General features: G+C 41.7%; 2 protein-coding genes across 5 annotated transcripts in view; both read left to right on the forward strand.

The window, feature by feature from the left end:
* Positions 1-23,673, forward strand: part of LOC138633300 (leptin receptor gene-related protein) — a 174,482-nt gene that overhangs the window by 89,405 nt on the left and 61,404 nt on the right. The window lies entirely within an intron of this gene.
* Positions 1-23,673, forward strand: part of LOC138633332 (low-density lipoprotein receptor-related protein 8-like) — an 82,593-nt gene that overhangs the window by 38,330 nt on the left and 20,590 nt on the right. For 3 of the 4 annotated variants that reach the window (XM_069719499.1, XM_069719498.1, XM_069719500.1), the window contains exons 4-9: positions 510-638; positions 12,582-12,974; positions 15,738-15,860; positions 18,307-18,429; positions 21,521-21,640; positions 22,146-22,271. In XM_069719499.1, coding sequence (XP_069575600.1) covers positions 510-638; positions 12,582-12,974; positions 15,738-15,860; positions 18,307-18,429; positions 21,521-21,640; positions 22,146-22,271 — 1,014 coding nt within the window. The remainder of the gene's footprint in view (positions 1-509; positions 639-12,581; positions 12,975-15,737; positions 15,861-18,306; positions 18,430-21,520; positions 21,641-22,145; positions 22,272-23,673) is intronic. The other variant, XM_069719501.1, reaches the window with a different exon arrangement.

Genomic DNA, 23,673 nt, shown 5'->3' on the forward strand with positions numbered 1-23,673 from the left:
GTCCAAAAGTTTTTGTAAACTGTCCTTAAATCTTAAAAAAGATAAATGATCGGCCATGCAGGCTGACCCCTTGATTTCATCCTGGGAGACTTAAGGCTGCACTGTAAGCAAATATGGATAATTAACAACATGCTTCATATTAAACGCACTGTAATCTGGATCAAACCGAACCCGTGCCAACTAGAGCAGATTGGCAGGGAAAGGAGGAGGGTAGGTGGTGGGGTGGGGTGGGGTGGTGGTGGGGGGGAGGGGGTATGTGGGCTGGGTTGTTCCTTTGCTTTACAGCCAACTGTGCATTTGCTGTATTTCAAGATTTCTCTGCATGTCGCAGCCCAGACAGTAAAATCAATTGGGCAGCGGTGGAGCTTTGGACGAGTTTTAAGTGCATCGTGGGGCCGATTGAAAATCGAGTCCAGCGGTGTTTTGTAGTTGTTTTCGCTGCAGCCTTTATGGCATCATAAAACCGTCTGCAGTAATCTCCCTATCTTCCTTTTTATCCATGCCCACAGGCAAACAGACGTGCCCTCCAGAGAAATTTGACTGCGGGGGATCCACCAACAAGTGTGTGTCGTTGTCATGGCGATGTGACGGGGAGAAAGACTGTGAGAACGGGGCGGACGAGGAGGACTGCGCGTCTGGTGAGTGTGTCAAAGCCGGTCGCTCACACCGCCGTGAAATGGTTACGTGGAGAAGATGGTTTTTACTTCCATTTTTCGCCGCTAATTGCCTTTCAAGAGGGCGTTTTTCATGTAAATGGTGGCGACGAGAGACGTGCAGAAGTGAATGACTTGACGAGTCAATCGAATAAGGAGAACTCGGATCCCCCGTTTTTGTATTTTATACGGTTTCATCCTTTCTGATCTCACTCGCCATCCAGAGGCTTAAGACTTTAAAGCACAGTAGGGAACGCTCTATATAATTAGACGGATTTGAAGTGAGTTTTTGATTTAAGGCCGCTGCACTCGACAACAAAATCCCCTTTGATGTGAAATGATCTGCGGTGTGGAGCATCTAATATGGGGAGCTTTACTGATGATGTCTGGAAAGTTTCTGTCATTATGTCTTGAACCTTGAGTTGTTAGTCTTTCCACCGCAATGCCCCTCGAACTGTCAAAAGTGACATCACCTCGCACCCAGCCAATCAGACAACTCAAGCATGCGGCTGCCCCCCCCCCCCCCTCCAGCCCCCTTCAGGGAATATCCTTGCCCTACTTCTGAGGAGCCGTGAAGAATCGGCTTCTTCTTCTTCCTCTCCTCTCCTCTCCCTCTCTTTCTCTCTCCCTCGCCTCTTCACGTCAGGAGAAATTGATTGAGGCAACACAGCTGTAGGGGGTGTAGTGTTCAGACTTTGAAGATTGTGCAAAATGGCACATGGCAGCAAATGCGCAGAGTGGGCGGGGGGACATCTTATTATCCTATATTATTGATGTTGTTCCTTTTTTTTTTTTTTTTCCCGAAATCTGCTCCTCCTCAGTTGTTTACGTGTGTGTGTGGATGTCGGGGTGGTGTCTGGGTAATGTTTATGATCATGTTTATTTGTTGAGAATACAACCAATTTGGAGTTTTTATTTAGATAAGAAGCCAAATCAATTAGGCATAAAATTCAATCATGACGCAGAGAAATTGTCCTCTTGAATACGTATTAACTCTTTCCTCCCTCCTTGAAACACGCCTCATTTAGGTGCTTTTCATTTTGCTCAGCCTGCAAATAACTTGTCAGTGACTCCCGTTCTCCAAGTGGCCCCACACACTTACGCCCGAGCAAGCGGCAGTGATTCCATCGACTTTAGATCTAATGCCGTCTTAGCTTAGATGGCTTTTCACTGCAATGTCCATCGAGACCCAGTCTAGCATGGGCTAATCCTTCTTTCATTCTAATGTCTGTATTGATGCTGCAATCTTAAGCCTCCCAGTAGCAGGCTGTCGCCCACCCAGGCAAAGGCCAGAATCCCTCCAGAGGTCGCCGCTCAGTGTGACCAGTTGTGAGAAGTTGCCTGCGACACCGAGCCGAGCACAGATTGCATCACAAATAAGACCTATTAAGTGCTGCTTAGGCCAGTTTATCTGAATACTGTTTGGGACCGATGCCAGCCCTGAGGGATGATGTCTGAATCAAGGGCAAGGGGCTTTTAAATGTTACCTCAGTGTGGATCAGATGTGAACCATTGATTCTTCTGTGTTATATCTGTGGTGCAGCTCACTGACTTAAAGAATGATGTCCATGTTGGGCAATTTCACCGAACATGATTAAGTGTAATAGCCACAGCAATTCAAGAAGTCATGTGATGTTCATGCAGCTCGGTAAAACCGTGAGCATAACCCATTTACCTTTGAAAGCAAAGAGGTTTGTTTACCAATTACAAGGATTTTACCCACTTCTACAGTAATTACTGTTTATCCTTCTCTCAAATTCTGGTTTTACACAGCCTCCGTTCAGCGGTTGTGCGTACTTTCATCTGCGTACCAAGGCAAGACTTCCTCTCTGAGAATAATTAGTTTTTGTTTTCATCAGCACCATTGTAGCAACTACAAACTACCACCCACTCATGCTACTACTGATGGACTACACGTATGCATGATTTTCATATTTTGTTTAATGGGTGTTTACATTCGGAAAGGTTGTAAACATAGCAATATAATATATACTGTAAGTCAGACTAGTCACTCACTTGTGAAGTTTAAACTAATTCTTTTGAGTTTAAAAAAAAGGCTTTATAGATTTTGTTCGATTTGAGCATAGGTTTTAGTGTAGAGACTGGTGAGTACATCTTTTCCATCATCATGGCCCTGAGGTCGGGTAGGATTCATCCCTTTATTTCATCACTATACAGCCCAGGTTAGCCAAAGTTAGAACTGTGCAGAGATGGCATTGTCTTGTGTTTCAAAAACCCTGTGTATTGTATTACTCTTAACCCTTGCATGGTGTTCATATTTTTGTTATTCAGGCAGTGTTCGTGGGTCTGGTGGACCCGCTGCATTTTGGGGTTATTAATTCAACACAATCAAACAAACGTGTTAAAATACTCAACAGATGTTTACTTCATCCCAATTACAAGCAATATAAACAGCATATATGGTTAATATTTGCCCTTTACCTTTGTTAGATCACATTTATGAATTAAGAACTGCAGACAGAGGGCTTCAGATCTTTACCATGTGAGGCAGGGGAAGAGTGGCGGAAATTACTGATTGGTCTGGGTCTCTGTGTTGCTGGAGAATCGACTTTTAAGTGGCATTAACTAAAAAAAATTTTTTTAAAAAATGAGTGAGTAAAGATGTGTAAAGTGCCAATACAAAACTGAGAATAAAGTTTCCTAATGAACAGCCATTTTTCAGTTCAGCATTTTGCTCCCATCAGCAATGCTCAGCTGCAAACCTCAGCTTGTTGGGCTGCAAATGTAGTTCCAAATCATCTTTGGGTGCAGTTACGATAATTCAAAATATGAAAACATAATTTGAATGTCTGAAAGCCTTCCAACACCGTTGAGGATCCAAAGTTGAAGGGATTCGCAAAGTGTAAACTGGAAACAAAATGCTCCGCCAGTGTCTGTGTCTGTCCAGTAATACCGTCACAGCAGAATCATCACATTTCAAACAAAGTGGCTCTTTTCTCATTCACAACTGTTGTTTCTAGCGTGACAGCCTCAGACATGCTGTTTAGACGGTCTGAATGGAGAAAAGCCCCTTTGAGAGCGTCTGAGGTCTGCGCTGCCTAATTTATATAATGCAGGCAAACATCATGCTCATATTCCGTTGTGAGCGACCAGATGTTCACAGCTGTAAAAAAGCTTTGAGTTCAAAGTATTTCACAAAGTCTTTTACTTACATTTCAATCTGTTGAAGTGATGCGTAGGAACACACCACAATGTCTCTTTGGCTGAAAGGGGTGGTGTGTGTCCTTTCAAAACATTGTGAATGCTTATAGTCTGACTCCATCATCACTTGGATATTTTTGAATTGAGCTACTGGTAAGCTTCTTTAGGAGTGCTTGATGGATTGTGGAATAGTTTTGGAAACTCCCTCGTCACGTTGGATAAGAAGTGCTGTGTCTGACAATGTCAGTAACTTTCTAAAACTGACAATCCGACATTTACGCCCACTTAAAGATGGGGCAGGCAGTTCTGGAAAAGGCAGAAAACAACCCACCAGAATTTGAAATGACTTCTATTGCAATGATCTCCCTGAAATGATCCTTCTCCTGAAACGCTTCACCAATATTGACACATATTTTATTGTGTTCAGTGACATCAGACATACTGGGACAGATCCTGGTGGGCCGCTCCAACAGTGAGGCGGTGGACCGTCAAAAAAATCCATAAAGTATTTACCGTCCCTCTCCGTATGCCTGCCATTCAGGGTGCTCATGAGAGTGCGCTCTGTGCCAGTGGATAAGTCCAGGGCTGAATTTATTTCCCAGTACACCCTTGATTGCTCTTACTGTCAGACTCTATTTTAGACTCTCTTTTTGATAAGTCTGGCCTCCTGTATTGGGGCTAGCTGTACAGTGCACGCAGCTAATGGTAATGCTGGAATAGCAACTTTTTCTCCAGGATTTTCTGTCCTTGAATCAGCAAAATAACTGAAAGGATATGCACGGGCATGTGAATTTGTAGAACAGCCAGTTGGAGCCAAGAGTGGTGCATAAGTCTAATGTTGTCTCAAGTTACTTGAATTAAAATATGTTGAAAGGTTAATGCTGAATTTATGCCCACTGACGCCCCAAAAAAAGAAAAAAACTGTCAACCCTAACTTTAATGCTTTGATTGGCCAGTAGTGCAGAGGTAAGAGAGACCCCAGATAGATCCAGGACAGAACTTTTAATTTGTTTCCTTCTTCATGCAGCTATTTCTCATTCTAGTCATGTGAGCAACTGAGTACAAAACCACAAATGTCCACCAGGGAAAACGGTCTAAGAAGGTACACCGTTTGCCCTAAAATTGGAAAACTTTCAGTCTTTTCTTTTCACCCAACTTTTAGACTGCAGCCATTTCAACCAGTTTTTAACCCCTTAGGCCTTCAGATGTTGTTGGACAGTGTGCATGACCCGACCCTTAAACCCTCACAAGTGTACAGTACAATACACCAGCACATGAAGATAACTTGGTTCCTATTTAGTTTGCTGTGTTATTAGATCAAAAACATTCATTTAAAGGGACCAACAGGTGCATCATTTATTGAACACTTTTGGAGAGGTGGTATCCTGTAACTCTGTGTGGGTAAAATCAAAACAAAGTTTACTTTGGTAACTCGCACATCAAGTCACGTTGCACTTCAGTGCACTTTGTGGCTTTATTCATCCTCGCTGGTTGTCAAATATTTGATTACGAGCACTATTAATCACAAATATCTGATGTATGAGGTGAATTGTTTGCAGTGTGATGGAGGAAGTAGTTGACTTCTAGTGTCAGTACTTATGTTTTACTGAATTTGAATTTAAAACACCTGATGTCTATGTAAGAGATAAAATCAGCGATAAATAACTGCATACAATTTAGCTGTGGAAGTCATGAATGTCAGTGTGGGGCTGATTGTCGACCTTCGATACTCTTATTGCACTGACCAAATTGCTTTGGTGCTATGTACTAATGAAAAATCCAGTCCCAAATTTCATTACTTACCATAACTGTTGTTTCATTTATGCTGGAGTAAATCTCAACCGTGTCAGTGAGCCACAGCATTTACAATACGTAGCCTTTACTTTGGCAGCCTGCCCATGTAGATTAAATACCTCCATTTCAATACACCCTATTTCACCCTTTTTAAACACATTTTTGGCCACATACCTGTCTGAGTTGGCTGTGCTGCAGTGACTGGAGGCCTCTCTGTATGCAGCCAACAAACTACAGTCGTACTTTTGAACATCTTAATTGTAGTGTCTAGTGATAACTTGTATGTAAGACATTTAGGGGAATCTATTAAGTGTCGTGACAGAAAACCACCTGGGTTAAACTCTCCCCCTCTTAGCTGCATGAAAACTAAAGATGTTTACCCTAATGTGAAGTATCATTTTTATTTCTTATAATTGATTTTATACCATTGGTATTGAAAAAAAGTATTGTTCAGGAATCAATACTGAAGTTTAGGTATTGTGATGTTATCAAAAATCTTTTGAACAATACCTAGTCTTAGTCAACCTCCCAATACTGCTACAACACAATCATACAGTCGGTCCTCTTTGCATTCCCACCACAGAAACACCAGAGTTTGAATGTTGGCACTCGAACCAGCCTAAAAAATGACTAGCAGGAGCAAACACATAAGATTTGTTTGGATCAACACTGACTGGGTTGTGAGAAGCACCTTCAACAGGGGCAGCCTTTTGTTTTCTTTCATTCTTAATGCTTTTGTGACCATGCTCATGCTTAATCCTCCCCGCAGTGAGCAACACATTCAAGCTCACTTCACACTTTCACTTCTATTTACTCAAGCACCAGCAGAGAGTTTGCACAACCCAAAACTGACGGAGCTGCAACCTACCCAGTTAGCTCCAGCACACTGCGCTATTAGTAGAAATTTCCAGAGTGCATAGCCCGCCGCAGACAGCAAAATGTAAATCTTGCAGAGGCATCCTGCTAATTGAGTCATCCACATGTTGAATTATGTAGTAAGTAGAATCTAGCCCTCACCAGAGAAAGCTTTCCCTGATCAACATTACATTAAGCCCCAGCTCTAGAGAAGCTCTGCAAGAAAGTTGAACTGTGTCCTCAACCCTGAGTGATGCGCAGATTAATGTGCACTTACTCACCGGGCATTTCTCCTAAACATGTCTGTCTGCTGGGATCTACCGTGAAGGCCCAGCGACCGCTCTGGATTTGCACGTTTTCATTTGTTTGCAGTTGCACGTAATGTGAGGTTGAGTTGACTGCCCGGGGTGCGTATACATAATTTCTGTGAGGTTGTATTTTTTGCTTGTTTCCTTTATTCATATTTAAAGCTGCAGGGCAGGTGATTACAACCTGCATTCCTCACAGCTGTCTCCCTTGTCCCCGTAGTGAAACCGAACTGGCAAATACTGCGCATCACCAGTGATAAAGCTTTCCCAGAAGGCTATTTTATAGATCTAAATTGCTTCCACTGACAAAGTTTCGTGCTTATTTCCTTCTGCTAATCGAAATCTAGACAGGTTTTCAATTTGGCTTAATGGTGTGTATTTTTCTCGTCTCAGCACTCATTCAATGTCTCCTTTGTCTTCACCTACTGTCCTTCAGTCAGCTTACCTTTCAGGCAGTAATAATATAAGGGGGACTCTGACTCCCAACTTGTCCTGTATTATCTTCCCCTGGTTGTTACTGTAGATGAGCAAGTCGTCACCTCCCTGTTGCAGCTATGTTTTCTCTGTAAATGTGAGCGTGGCATCACAGGAAAGGGCAGCCACTTGGCCATTTCCCTGGTGAGGAACTGTGACCCATCTGAACTGGCCGGCAGTGTGAGTGTGTGTGTGTGTGTGTGTGTGTGTGTGTGTGTGTGTGTGTGTGTGTGTGTGTGTGTGTGTGTGTGTGTGTGTGTGTGTGTGTGTGTGTGTGTCTGTTGTTTCTGGTTACATAGAGTTGTCTCTGGTGGATGGTGTGTGCGTTTATGTGTGTGTTCGAATGACCTTGCTGCAGTGGCTGTGGCGGCAGTGAACCTCACTTCTCTGAGCAGAGCGAACATGTCTGAATCCTCCCTTAAGTTTAGACGTATAAATATCCATGAGAAAAGCTGGGAGGACATTAAGCTGCACAGACAGTGACTGACATACTCGGAAGTATTTGTGTGTAGACAGATAAAAAAGGAATGAGTCTGTTTGTACATGCTTACAAACAACCTTGATGTCTTTCTTTTTATTTCCTCCCTTCTTTTTCCCTCTTGGCCAAAAAAATATGTCTTTACCTTTCACACTTGATTTTATGTTTCTTCACACATCCAGACTCATCACACACACACACACAGACACGCACGCGCACACACACACACACACACACACACACACACACACACACACACACACACACACACACACACACACACGCACGCACGCACACACGCACGCACACGCACACACACACACACACACACACACACACACACACGCACACACACACACGCACACACACACGCACACACACACACACACTCATCAGCTGTAATGCTAATGTGAACAGAATGACCAGTCATCTCTTCCCTCTACATCTGAGCCACTGGTTGCCTCTGGCAACAATCTCCCATCATCAAAGCTGCCAGAGAAAGTAAAGTGGGTTATTGCTGCCAGCCTCTAACCACCACAGCGGTACTCATCGAAAAAGGTTCTCCCACCCAAGGAATTAAAAAGAAAGTGCTGACCTGTGACTCTGTGCCTCCCTTGTAAAACTCAATGAATTAAGCATATAAATGGATGCTTCCACTCATTGTGTGCTTTGAATTTGATTATGCATTACAACTCGCAAAGAAACATTCGTTGTCTTGAAAACAAAAGTATGTTTTTTCAATTTTCTTTTGTTATAAATAATGATTTAAAAAAGAAATAAAATGAAGGACCAGCCAAGTTGCTATCTATGAGTAATTTAGGAAAGTTAGCACAAGTTGCTAATTTTAGCAAGCAGCTTGGTCAGAAATTGTGTTTACAAAGCCACTGGCATGTTGGCCTGTCACAGTTATTACATAATTGCCCGACTGCAATTATTTTGCATAATTGTTGGAATTGTGTCCGTTCATCTGTATAAAAACAGCTGGATGAAACTAACAGAAAGGTCATTAAACCCACGTATTTTAATTTTGTTTTCCCTCGTTGGAAGTTTGACTGGTGCTCTTTAAATAGTGTCATCTTGTTATGCCCTCTTCTGTTGCTGTAGTTTAATGGTACACAACTTTGAACTCATAAAACATTATTGGTACTTGTCATTGTCAGTAATTTCTTTGTATATTTTAGTAATTTGTTTACTCTGTGATATCTGCCCACGGCAATTTCTGTTTACAAAGCCTGAAAAGAAAACAGAAATGTCATTTTTATTCATATTTTCCAATGTTCAATGCCAATCAATAGCTCTTCTTCTTCATAACATGTATTACTAAAGTATGTACTATAATAGCAGCATAAAAATCGACAATATAATCACAATTATTTGGATAACAATTAATCAACTAAAATGTCATGATTGTGAAATCCCTACTCATGTAGGAATACTTGCTGTGCATTATCATGGTTAATTAAACGTTCATGGTCTGCAGAGAATGAATCTAACTGACTCTAATGGTCCCCTGACTTTTCAACAAATTCCACCATTAGCCTGATTTTTGTGTTGTTTAATTTATCAGACAAATGTTTCAACTATTGACGTGGTTGTCTTGACATTTGATTTGCACAATCATGTCCCCTTTAGGCTGAACTGTAAATAAATATGGTCATTATTTTCCTGTCCATCGAGCACCGTCAAAATTTTAGTTCAGTTTTATCTTTTCACATTTCAATCATGCTCGGCCGCACTGTGCGTGTAATGCTAACCTGCTAACAAGCAACTTAAAGCTTGTGAACAGTGTAAATGTAATGCCTGGGAAGTATCCCATCAGCTATATCATTGTAAGCGTGTTAACATGCTGTCATTTGCATTTCGGTCAGTTATTCCTTTTAATTGGCTTGATGCTATTTTAAAGATATTTTGTTTTCTAGTTATTTCACAGAGCAGGAAAATTCAACAATTAAAACCCCAAGAGATGCACAAACATATAAAAGATTGTGTTTCTTACAGCAAATAACATCCCACATACAAAAGTCACTTTCCAGCATTTGTTCAGGCAGCTGTACCAAATTGTGTAACTAGATGGATGATAAATCTTGATTTAACAACTTGGAGGGTGAAATGTGGGTTCCCTCTGATTTATTCAGCATTTAAAACCCACTGGCTTATTCAACATCATCGGCAGATGGTCTGTGGGCTCAAAGTTGCACCACAGTCTTTAAATACATTTACTCAGGTCCCCACTGGAAAAAAAAAAGTGTAGCCAGACTGCTCATGTACATTACTAATGGTCCCTCCCTTGTGTAATAATGCACATGGTAACTGAATCTTCTCAATTATTTAGTTCCAAATTAGTATAGAGCGGGTCGAGGGGGAACAAACAGTAGTTATAAAACTCTTCAGAATCAGATGCAGCTTGTTTAATATTAATGAATATAACCTCTTTCACTGAACTGAATTCACAACACTTGTTTTAATTTCAGTAGCGCTCCCCATGTTTCTGTGGCAATCATGTCAGTAACAACGAAATAATTAATCACTGATGTTTGCAAAGAAAAAAATGTGTCTGTAACATATGCTGTAATTACATAGGATAGTAAGTAGGACACTATCTGACATCCAATGTTTTTACCAACTGAGGATATGTTCAGTCAAACTTGACGCATGGTTGCTCATGATGCTCAGGATTTTCCACTCTTGTATGATATTCAGTTTCTCTTCGCAGCTGTTTTAGATTCTGTTTGCTTGTAGTGTTCAAGAGCCTGCTATGGAGAGCTCATCATCGCTTTAATCGTGCTTAAATGCTGATGCTTGTCGTTTATATTCAGAAAAAAAAAAAAAATCAAACTGGCTTTACTGACCGACCCCTTGCTACGATCAGTTGAAGTTAAAAATGATGTGCTAGGTTGACACTTGGGGGATGCTAGGTTTCTGCTGCAGGTCAGTGACAGTATGCCGGTGCTTTGCAATTTGCTGATTCTGGGTAAAATGTTGCAAAATAGCAACCCTTTGGCTGTAACCAGCCGTAACAGCCAAAGGCAGTGGTGTTGGAGTCTGAGCACCCCGTGGTTTGTGTAAATATCAAATTATTCTTCTCCCACCGCCGGCCTCTATGGGCTCGCAGTGGGATCCCTGACTCTCCTCACTCCCAGAGTGCTTTTAGCGAAACAGGAGGAGATACAGTGAGAGCTGGGAAAGGTAGGGAGAGGGGGAGGGGGAGGGGGAGGGAGGGAGGGAGAGAGATTTTTATCCCACAAGGTCAATACTACTGGACAAAGCTGAAATGCAACAATTATGCATTAATTAAAAAGTGAACAGGCCAGACCAGACCAGAGTATACATTAAAACATTACAGCATAGAAAAGTGTGTAATTTAGATTAGCAGCTACTGCGCTCATGCTTATTAAGCTAGTTGATGAGATAGCCACAAGTACCTAAAGCTTATTTTCACACTATTTCTTACCCGTTTCCAGTAATTGCACTTTCAATTTTAGAGCTCCGACAGCTTAGTAATTTTATTACGCCACATGAATAAGGTTATCGCTTTTTTTTTTTAGTAGCACTGCTTAAAGCTCACTAACTTAATTTGGCAAAGAAGCAAAATTGCAATCTAAACCTCGTGGGATTTATCAAATTTTTTAATGGTTAAGTTATATTTAAGTAATATTTTTCAATGTATTTATTTATTTACTGTAATTGACTGACTTTTTGATGTCTTAAAAAGGCGTTCAATTTGCTTGACAGCTTCACAGCATGTCTCTTAACCTCACTGAACTATATTTTATATAGGCCTGGTATTTTCCTACAGTTACTGCATTCAGCTTTTATTAGTTAGAATAGCATATTGTCAGCTGCAATCTGTTGACTCTATGCATTTCAGCAACAGAAAGTGCTCTGACTCCATGATTTGGTCTTTTGACTGACCGTTTTGATATCACTGCACAGCCTGAAGGGCCACCAGAGGTGGGATTAAATTAGAGAATTTGTCCTCTAGCAGTCTGACAGTCGTCGACCGCTATTTACTGTACATTTCTAATTAGATCACATCAGCTAACTAAAAGTGTTAGTTATAAAAGTCACTGTCTTGGAACTGTCTTAGTATTTGTATTTTATATTATGTGTATAACAATAAAAGGCTTAATGGTGTTCAAAATGTGTGCTAATTAACTATACATGATACAGTGCCGAGTTTATGCTCATTTGGTTACTGACACTGCAAGTTCTCCAGCTCTCGTCTCTCTGCTGCTCACAGACATCAGAAGAAAGAGTCGCAGAGAAGATAAGAAAAATCAAACACACTAGAACAGAGGAAGATGTTTTTGAGAGAGGATAAAGTAGCATAACAGAGCTCCATCACAGAGGAGAGAAGGATCGACTGATGCCAACGAGAGCTCTATTACCTCCTACCTCATAGGAGGGGAAGCCTCTCACCATCTTCTTGTGATGACTGCCATCATCCTCTCCAGCTCTGCTTTTGTCTCGGTTATGTCACCGCTATTGACTTCTGGCTTACCTGAGAAAATTCATTTCTGTCGGTGTGCCCGACTGTTTGAGACTAATTTAATTTAATGTCTGTGGTTTTACTTTTATCTATTTACAGCTGGAGCCGGTTCTGAAACTTTGATTTTGTTCCATGTGACTCACTTAGTTACATTTTCGTTTGGGTTTATTCTGACAGTCTGCAAAGGATTGTACTCATTTTGAAGCAGAGGCCTTTAAACATATTTCACTATAGGGGATAACAGCATATCGACAGATTTAATAATGTATAGAAATGCTACACCTTCCCTGCTTCTGTGTTGTGAAGACAGAGCTCACCATCCTTGATTTGCTCTTCAAAAGTGTGTTTGTACTCTGTCGCTCCTCCAGATGCGAAGGCCTGCCCCACCGGAGAGTTCATGTGCGGCAACCGCAAGTGCTTAGCCACCGTCTACGTGTGTGATGGCGACGACGACTGCGGAGACGGCAGCGACGAGCTGAAGTGCACCTCCCCTCTGACCTGCGGGCCCAACCACCTCCGCTGCAACACCTCGGAGTGCGTGCCGCTGATGTGGAGCTGCGACGGAGACCCCGACTGCTCTGACAGCTCGGACGAGGGGCCGGAGCGCTGCGGCGGCGGCGACGGGGTCCCGTACCTGCTGAACCGCCGAGCCAACTGCACCGCCGGGGAGTTTCGCTGCGACAACGGGGAGTGTGTGCGACTGGCGTGGAAGTGTGACGGAGACCCCGACTGCAAGGACAAATCTGATGAGTCTAACTGCCGTGAGTCCCTCTTCCGATCTCTTTTCTTTGCCTCTCCCTGCCCGTCTCCACATCATATACTTTACTCCTGTGTAGTTTTCTTCTGTTTTTATGTGGCAAGAGCTTCTATATGTTTTCTATTGTTCTCATCTATTCAAAAGACTGTCTGCTCAAAAAAAAAAGCTGCTCTCTCTCTGAAAGGCTTTCTGTATATATGTTATATGTAACTAGGTTGAGGGAGAGTTTCTGTACAATAGACTTGTAAATATGTAACCATGGTTTTCTGAGTGAACAGGATAAAGCTATGTTCCAATTTCACACAACATATTAAGCCTAAGCAGGTCAGTTTGCATGCAGAAATACTTTCTTTTTCTAAGTGTGCCGTTAATCTTTACTGTTTTCACCGCACTTCAATGCACAAAGGAAATGGAAGAAGTATTTATAGTTGCAAAGGCAGTAAAACAGAAAGACCTCGTAAAACTAAAAAAATTACATAATACATAACTTTTTGTTTGTAAGTTTATTTGACTGTAACCTTTTAAGGTACAGTTTGATTGAAATCTTGCAATCCACAATTTTGTGATAATACACGATAATAAAGTACATAGATCTATTTTGTACTAAAAGCAAATCTAGACAGGACAGAGTACAGAAGTCAGTGTATGTAGCATGTATCATGGAATTGGACACTCTTCGGACCCTTTTCTGCTGCCGGTACCGGCTCGACTCAACTTCACTTGCTTTTTTGGGGTTTTCCACGTAGCAAAAGTTGTGGATGCTATCTAGTAGTATTTCTGACCTCTGTCAAATTTCCAAGTGAGCTGAGCTGTTACCAAAAGGTGCAGAAAAACACTGCAGGTGATTGATTTGTCAGATATAAATATCACAATCACTGCGTCACTGCATGCGTGATCCGGGACATCCTGCACAAGCCGGCCATTGTTAACAAGCCAAGCTACTATAGAGCGGGTCATTTTTCTTCTTCACTGGACTACTTGATTAATGGAAACCCACAACCTTTCTGCAGTCTTGTATCTTGCTGCTTTCGGCGTCCTCTGAGACAGAATTTGTCTCCTTGCTGTGACGAATAGACACATACTGAGAATCAAGAACAGCATCCCTTCCACATTTTCTATTGTTCATGTGTGTGCTGTGTTAAAGATGACGTCACGGCACTTTCATGCAGCATCCCTATTGTTACAAAGCTGCATTTTTGCTGTGGCAAACAAAATCCAGAAAAGAACCTGGTACCAAAAGTGAGTCGAGTAAAGCAGAGCTGGTACTGGCAGGGGAAAAGGTCCCTTAGAACCATGGTTACATTTACAACCATCCTTTCTAGCAGCTGGCTGTTCAATCTTCACTTTTATTTTTCTCTAAGAGGTCATGTTATGTTTGGATTATATGAATATTTTAATCGGTGGCATATATAGTTTTACATTTCTTATCACTTCTTGTGTAGCTTCAGACCAATGAACAAATCACACCGGTGAGGTCAGGTTTCTTTTGCTTTTGTCATCGTGTGGACGGTTTGTTTAAATATCTGTTTGCTGTGAGATTGCAGGATAGAAGACATCTCAACAGCAAACAATATTTCCTCCCTCTTCTGAAGAGGTCATTTAACACATTTCCAGTCTGCTGGGAGTTGAAGGAGGGGTTGTTTTTCCTTCTTTTTTTCTAAATGTGTTGGGTAAAGAATGTGTTTCCGTTGATAAACACGTGTGAAGATGGGGCCTTGGGATAAAACAGGTTTTCCTATTAGCTGGTCATGGATGGGAGAGCCCTGAAGCTCTTGTCTCACTAAGCCAGCGTGTGAAGCCCAGATAGTCCCACTATTCATTATCGAGATGTGCGGTGCACACATCAAACACAGCTCTCACACTGTGTGGTGTCATATAAGCAGCATTTACAAGAGATGGATGTTTTGTTAGCCAACTGGATCTCTGCATCAGAAGGAGGGCTGGAGGCGGTTCGGGGGCACAAACTCATCTTTGTCCAAAGGTTACTGTGCAACTCATTTACTTGACTTGTTATAGTCCCACACTTGTATGTCTATATGAAAACTGCCATAAAAATTACATTTTCCGTCAAAGATGAATGCTTTTGCTGTGATGCATCAATATATTTCAGACATTGTTGCTAGTCTGCTCTTAGGAATATAAACCATGTGGATGTACGGTACAGTATCTGTATGCAGCACCAGGTTATTGGCCAATCAGATCTCCGGATTTATCTCCATGATGCATAGAAACACGACATAGACGGGATTCCTCCTGCTCATACATGTGTTCATATGTGTGCGTCCAGGCTGCAGCAGCCTTGTCTCCATTACAGCCCCTCCGCGCTGCTCATCTCGTGATAACAGTAAATCATATCCCCCTCCGTCATATATATTGCTTTTTAGTGCAGTTTAGAGGGGAGTTATATGAGCACACTGGGTGCTGTTGATGAAAAGCTTGTCTGTGCTCAGGATATTAATGAAATTTGGTGGTGCCTCACGCAGCCTCCATCTTTGCGTTACTATATTGAAAACTATTCATCACACGCCCTTACCTTAGGTTGACTGTCTCCACCATTGGCAGCACCTCACGCAGGCTTAACAGAATAGTGCACTGTATGTTATTATTCAATACTTGCGAGTTTGTGCATGCTTTTAGAAAGAGTGTGTCAAACTGCATTTTATTTTGGCATGTCCCGCTTTCATCAAAGGGAAAAAACTGAAGGTTTAAAATGCAACAAAAGGTTTTGAGTTTGATTTGACCCCACGATTTTGGGTTCCTCTCACAGCTCTGTTGACGTGTCGTCCCGACGAGTTCCAGTGCGGTGATGGTTCCTGCATCCACGGCACCAAGCAGTGTAACAAGGTCCACGACTGTCCTGACCACAGCGATGAATCTGGCTGTGTCAACGGTGAGTTCACCTGTCGGCATATCTGCCTGTTCACCTCAATGAATCTGTTCCAACCTCTGCTTTCTGTACGTCTGCCGGTATGAAGTTCTTTACAACAGCAGCGAGTTTGTATTTGGAATGAGAACTTTTCGGCTGCAGGACTTGTGATATTCATATAATACTGTCGACTAAAGAGACCCAGCTGTATTTGTTGTAGAAATAAAAGGAATTTAATATAAAAGTAGCACAGTTTATCTTACAGTTGAACCTACAACACCCTCCTTATTTCCATGTCTGCTCTATCTACGCTCCAACCACTCAAAATGTTTCTCGGCTTACGGTTTGAGTTTGAATCAAACATTAGACTGTGAAAACTGATGAGTTGCTGTCCTTAACCCTCTGTTGTCCTTGGGTCAAAATGACCCGCAGCTGTGTTCAACTAAGTTCTATTTTATTTTCATATTTTTTGGGATCATTGGTGACGAGGAGGCTGTCAGGGTTTCTTTAAAGAATGATGACCAATGATCCCAAAAAATATAAAAATATAGAGATAAAATAAAACTTGGTTGAACACAGCTGCGGGTCATTTTGACCCGAGGACAACACGAGGGTTAAACATCCCCACCACGAGTGGGTTGACATTCAAAATGACTCTGCTTTGAATAATAGATTGTCTCATATGTTTTTTTTTTACATAAACCTTTTCTCCACTCGAACTCTCCACTTGAAAAGTTCAAGATCTTAGAATATGTAAATATTATTCCAAAGTTTAACTTGTGATCTCACCATAAAGTTATTTCTCCTTATATGTGTGCTGAAAGTTACATATGCAAACCACACTTTTTTAATTTGCTTGTTCGATTGGGATTGGCTTCCAAAATATTTGTGACACATATTAGAACTGTTGTATGTTTATAACAAAATAGTAAATAGCAATTAAAAAGATGAATGAACTCAATTAAAACAATTTAGGGGGGAAAAGAGCTCTTCAAAGTCTGGATGTATGTAGTGATTCTGGGCTAAAAATTAAGTGTTTCCTTATCCTTTAAATCTAGAATAATAAACCGCGGGCATAATACACAGCAAACATCTGTGGTGTGATAAGGTTGATTAACCTTGCAAAGTAGAGCAAGTATTAGAACTTGAGTCAGAATATTACCTCCCTAAATCAGCTCTCGTATTTTTTTTTCTACAAAGCCCCTTATGTGCCATCATATAAATTGTAAACTTGAATGTAAAAACAGCCTTGTAATATCTGACTCTGCATTTCCAAAATTGTGACCAAAAAACAACACAGATGTTTTTATTTATTTTTATTTTAAGTGGGTAAGGCACTTTAAGATTTCGGGGTGACTTGGCTACCAGCTCTGGTCACTGGTGACATCAGAAGTTGCAATTTATTGAAATACTACAATGGCAAACCATCTTTAAGCAGTTTTTTTTGTCAGAAATTAAACAGAAAAACAACTTAAATATCAGTTTACAACACACCGCAAAACGTAATAGTGCTTAATAGAAAGTTATATGTCAAAAATATAATTGTACTGTAATCTGATTTGATATTGTGAACAGCACACAACAGCATGGCAGTGTTACAAGTGTTGTCTACCTTGCTGAGGAGGTGGATGTTTGCAGCCTGTCGCCTGCAGCTCTTCTCAATATTTAAAACTCCTCCCGTGTCAAAAAAATTAAGAAAATGACTGTTGTCCTGTTTTGATGAATAAATGTGGTTTGTGCTCACCGCAGGGACACATAATTTAATATTGTTACAGCTCTCGTATGGCCTGAAGACATGTGTGGCTGATATCAGTTAGTTACATCAAATAACGCTAAATTACATGCTGCATCGTTTTCTCCCAATTGCTCAAAATTAAAACAGCAATTTGAATCCACTGATAATGAAAACTAAGAGGTAATTACAGAATTTAGATACATTTAGATGGCTCATGATGCCTATGCTTACCAAGGTAAGAAAAACAGGATGCGCTTTTTCTTTATTATTAGGATTACCTTTTAAAGGAACTTAATTGTGATTTTTCTAGACATAAATGATTATAAAAATAACATCTACAATGACAACTGATGTTATGTTGCATGAATCCAGCCCATTTTATTTCCTTCTTCCTCCTCTGACTGTGATACATAATTTACTAGCATGGTGCAAAATCATTTTTGCCGGAAATTAAGCCCGAGCAGCGTGAAACTGGACCCAAATTAAAGTTCAGTTTTTATTACATTAGGCTTTTTATGTGGGCTGATATGAATATCTAAGTGGGAAGTGTTTTATGCTGCCACTTGTTTCATGTGAGCCTTCAATAATTTGGCACACCACTGGAGACATTTAATTTGACTTCACACAGTTTCTGAATTACTTTACGATAGTAAAGTGATAGTTTACGGAAATAAATGACATTTTCTGATAGTTTGAAGTGTAGAGGCTCATCTGTCTCCTGCTTTTCTGTTCTAGCCACAAAATGTGAAGGACCCCTCAAGTTTCTGTGTAAGAACGGAGAGTGTATCGACAGCGCCAAGGTGTGTGACTCTGTCAAGGACTGCAAGGACCGATCGGATGAGCCCAAGAAAGAGTGCGGTAAGGTGTTACACGGTTGTAACCTTTTATCAGGTGTTAAGCAAAGCTCTTTTACCCATGACGAAAAAGTGAGTTTATCACACTTCTTGGTCTGCTCGGAGGTGAAAGCTTCTTCTTGATTTTTCAGAATTGAGGGAAAGCTCAGCCGAGAAATCACAGAGCCATCTGTTACCATTTGTGTCAGCGGAGCTTTTGTCCCAACGAGAGTGCATGTACATATCTATTGTAAATGGAATCAAGCAGGTAATGCAGCAGCTTAATCGTGTTTTCCATAACAAAACGCGACTACCTCCCTCCCATTACCTTGCATTTCAAAGGACGCGGAGGCTCACTCAAATTATACAGGAGCCTCCATTGATCAGAACAAGAGCCTGCGTGTACTAATTACCATCAGGCGGAAGAAAAAGTCTTCTTCTGCTCCGTGGTAATCTCTCTGTTCTCCTGTCTCCATACATCTTCCATTTAACCTGTTTACACACCATGAGCAGTTGTTGTAGGTTTAAAAGCGTGTGTTTAATTTTCCCACTGTGTTAAAGACATTAGTCAGAGAGTTTCTGACATGAGCGAGCAAGAATCAGGCATCCACTCTGAGAAAATGACAGTTCCTCAGAGGAACTTGAAATTGATGGGGAAAAGTGACAGCTGCCAGAGTAGACTGACCTCTGCCAGGGATGGAAATTACAGGACCGAAACAGGTATTCCAGAGAGTAATTCTCCTCGCTCTCTTCCTCCTCATCCTCCTCTTCCTCCATCCCCTTCGTCCCTCTCTCTCTCTCTCTCTCTCTCCTTCAATTCTGGTCTTGTTCTTGGCTCATTATAAGCGTGTCCACACATACTACCTAGCTCATTGCTCTGCTCGCTCAACCGCTTCCTCGCAAGATGTTCCCCAACAGAAACACACGGAAAAAAAACACACAGGGAGAGACAATAATAATGCGCGCTGCAGTGAAACACATTCACATGTTGATGGTTGAATGTGATTGCATTTGCCACATCAGCCTTACATCAGGGGAAAATAAGGACAATTTATTTTTTGTGTGTGCACAAGCAAATGTTTTCCCATCTCATTAGAAATAATGACATATTACCACAGTCCTGAGCCATTACTCAGCGCGCCATTAATTTCTTAACACCGCAATATCACTGTGACCGAGAGGAATGGCTGAAAATAGGGGCATAGTGGGTTACCATGTCGAGAGAGGAAAGAGAGATGGAGGTGGAGTAGAGAAGGAGAGACGTCATGTTTGTTTGCCCGCGGGAAAAAGTGAAGTGACCTCTAAATCGCGTCTGTCCTTGGAAGCAGTGTGGTGGAAGCTGTCCATGTTTGCACACAGGACCTTCTCCTCCCGGGGCTGCTCTGTTGCAAATACGGCCCCCTCTCAAAGAAACAGCAAGAGTGAGACTCCACACACGGCTACATCTCGGTCTTTTCTTCTTACCGCAGTCGATTCTGAACGGACAGAAAGAGAAGAGTGGGAGCCGATGTGAGCGGCAGACGGTTGGCTGTCACCCATCCAGCTGAATTAGAGATGGGAATTTAATGCTGGCAGTTTGCAGTGCTCAAAGTCTGCTAGCACTTGCACAAAGCACAGATGAAAATTTCTCTACGAAATCAAACTTCAGTCAATCTCTGGAAAGTTATCTTTCTCTATTTCTGTTGCAATAAACGATATTGAACAGTAGCTTTGCAAAACTCCTCCTCGGCGCTCCACAGGTGAGGCAAACTAATCATCTCGGATCCATGCGCTCTCTGTATTTCTAACTCTGTTTGGGTTTAGATACTTGACCACAACTAATGACGTCTTAGGGTCCCGGGAAAAGTAAAAAGTATTTTTTTTTCTGGTTACTGTTAAAATATTCGACTAATGAAGCTTCATCCTGGAACCAGTGATTGTCTTTGTGCCAAGTTTATTGATTCTCTACTTTGCCTTAGGCCAGCTGTTCGCTAACTCGCACGCATACTCTGCTTTCAATGACTTCTGATGTAAAGCTCGCTCGCTGTTGCCCGAGTGTGTAGCACTAGATTGGGCAGCACACTGTTGACAGAATTAAGCACTCTTTCGTCTCGAGGAGTGCAGTTTCTCTTGCGATTTAATCCATTTTTTCTTTATCACCCCCTTCCCAGTCATCCGTCGTTCATTGTGCAGCCTTGTTTATTGTTTGTGTGAAAAGCAAAGCCTGCATGTTGTTGAATTAAATGTTTATGGAGAGATATTTTTGTTCTTGATCTTAACTTGGCTTATTCTCAGTTATCTTACCCGCTATGATTAATTTAGACAATAGGCTTTTTTGTTTCAAACCAAACATGGACAGAAAAGCATGTAAAAGACCTTTACAAGTATATATATATGAATTCCTAATGAATGTCATTATAGCAGCTGTGAACTCACACAAAAGTGCTATAGTCTGTACCACTTCATGATGATACTTATCCTCAGCTATAATGAGCCAATTTGTGGAGGACATTGAAAAAAATGAACCTGATTTCAGACAGTAACTTCTACTCTCTTCTTCCTATCAAATAATACTTTTGATGCTTCACAATGAAATCTAACAGCCTCTGCCTTCTTTGTTGTGTGCCAACGTTGTGCCAGCTGCTTTGGCCTAGTTTCAAAAGAGAGTCTGTTGTTGGTTGTGTTTTTTTGTCTTTTCTTTTTTTGTAGTTCTGTCATTTTCAGGATCAGCCTACATTTGAGCAGCGTGTTTAATTTAGACATCCTCCCTCCCTCCTGTGACAGATCCTGATGGAGCATCTCCAAATCCCAGTTCACAAAATGAATCCCCTCTACATACATATCTCATCCCTGCAGATGGACCTGATTCTCCGTTTACAGGCCTGTGTGATGCTGTGTCTCTTTGATTCCTTCTCCACTTTTAAGAAAATCTGATAAAGATTCAAAAAGGATGGAAAAGAGCCGAGTACAACAGCTGAGATAACACGGAGATGATTAGGATAATGTGTGCCACACATATTTTTACATCTTTGCAAAATATCACAAGAAAAGATGCATGTTAAGGGGTAAAGATGGAGCCGCTGCCTCTCCTCTGATCGGCTGCATTTGACCACTGTTTTCTTTTCTTCGTCTCCCAGGGCTGAATGAGTGTATGATCAACAATGGCGGCTGCTCCCACGTATGCATGGATCGACCAATAGGCTTCGAGTGCCAGTGCCCCACCGGCTACCAGCTGCTGGACAAAAAGACGTGCGGAGGTAAATGAAGGAACATATATTGCGGATAGATTGATATGTAGAGTGGCAGGCTGGCTGTCTGTACCCTGGCTGTCACTGCCGCAGGGAAACTATAGTGCAGTCATACTGCTGTCGCATGTACACATGCATACATACCACGTCCTTCACACCCTTTCCCATCATTTTAGCACCAACAGTTCTCCATCACACCTAAGAAAAAAAACTCCTGCAAGGAAGCAGGTCAGGAGGAGTCGACAGGGACACACCCTGTCTCTCTGTCGACTCCCTTCTTGTCACGATCGGCACGTTAAACATGTTTGTTTGTTTCTGTAGAGTCATAAATGTGCTTTTTTTTTTACTCACCCATTGTACCGTGGCTGTCATTTGACAAAAAAAAGCATATTTGTGTTTTAGGAATTTTGTATCCATTCTCATCTGTCACTGCTCTCGAGGGTGAATTAGTCACTCGCTGTCTCTCTTTGTCTTTCCATTGATTGATAACCTGTCTTCCGTCTCCTCCCGGCAGACATTGACGAGTGTGAGAACCCCGATGCTTGCAGCCAGATCTGCATCAACTACAAGGGGGATTTTAAGTGTGAATGCTATGAAGGATACGAGATGGACCCCGTCACGAAGACCTGCAAGGCCGAAGGTGAGTTGCAATGTCGCTTCAGGGTGTCTGCGAAATCAGCATTTAAGTTAAAAGTTTAAATTTTAACATCTGGTCAGTAATTTGAGAAATGTATATATTTTTTGTCATAATAATGTTTCTGCTACATAAAATGAAGACATTATCTTTTTAAATTTTATATTTAAGCATTTTATACCTTATATAGTTGATGCCAGACCAATTTTGCGTTGTAAAAATAGATTCGCCTGCAGTGAAAGTTTAAGAAGCCACTTTGTTTTGTTGATAACAAGACGTTCGCTCAGATATCGCGCTGCCTCAGCTCAACACTTCACTCTCTTGCTTTTGTGCCGCGGCATCAAGCCCCCTTGTCTCATAATCACAAACATCTTTCTGCTGTTATGTTCTTATCATTGCTCTGCAGTTGTTTGTGTACTTGACATAGCTGCTAAAAAACACACACACACGCTTACACAAAAAAGGCAAACGTCACCTAGGCAACCCTTCTGTTTCTCCTCGGCCAAATCTGTCCACAGGGCCCCGTCCCATGAGACAGTTTCATGAGTGACAGCTTGATGTGTTTAGCCATGCTGAACACTTATAATTAGGTATTGCAACTCTTCAGGGGTACCTGGCTGAGTCATGGTGGAGCCTAATTACATCAATTTAATCCAGCCTCCCGTTCAGCTCGTTGATACCAGTTGTCTGACAAGTGGAGAACAAAGTGAATAGCTAAGAGGCCAGTTCATTTACTTTGACCTCTAACTATGGCCGAAATCTGTTAGCAAGAGGATTAGACACACAGGCCATTGAATGTTTACACTTCATTTCCCCCCCAAATTGCCATTATTTAATTGGCAGAGAAACAGCGAGTGAAATGAAATGTGTTGATTTGGTCCCTATGGCTGTCAAATGCTGCGATTCAATTTCCCTCAATTAAACTGAGCTCATATCAAAGCTCAGCATTCGTGTGTGTGTGTGTGTGTGTGTGTGTGTGTGTGTGTGTGTGTGTGTGTGTGTGTGTGTGTGTGTGTGTGTGTGTGTGTGTGTGTGTGTGTGTGTGTGTGTGTGTGTGTGTGTGTGTGTGTGTCTATTGGGTCTGCCCTCTTGCCTCTGTCTCCACTTGTGTATTTCTCTGTGCATGACTGCCCTGTGTGTTTGCTATCAGTTTATCATGGCCAAGAGAGAGCTGTGTGTCTGGCTGTGCGTCAAAAGCAGCGAACAGCAGAATGGCAGTGAAGGCAGCAGTTTCACCGTTCGGTTTCGATGCAATGAAAACTACCGCTGCCATGACAGCCCATAAAACCAGCAGGGGGGCATTTACCCCTTTCAGAGGGACTGGAAATGTTGTCGTTGTAATGGCCAGTTTTTGGAGAACACTTAGTCCCGAACATCACTGTCATCATTCAAACTTTTTGGGGCTGTG

Source organism: Brachyistius frenatus, unplaced genomic scaffold (genome assembly GCF_029030835.1).
Source record: "Brachyistius frenatus isolate BFR_SWC_R1_liver_20210118 unplaced genomic scaffold, ASM2903083v1 Contig_215, whole genome shotgun sequence".
Classification (NCBI taxonomy): Eukaryota; Metazoa; Chordata; class Actinopteri; family Embiotocidae; genus Brachyistius; species Brachyistius frenatus.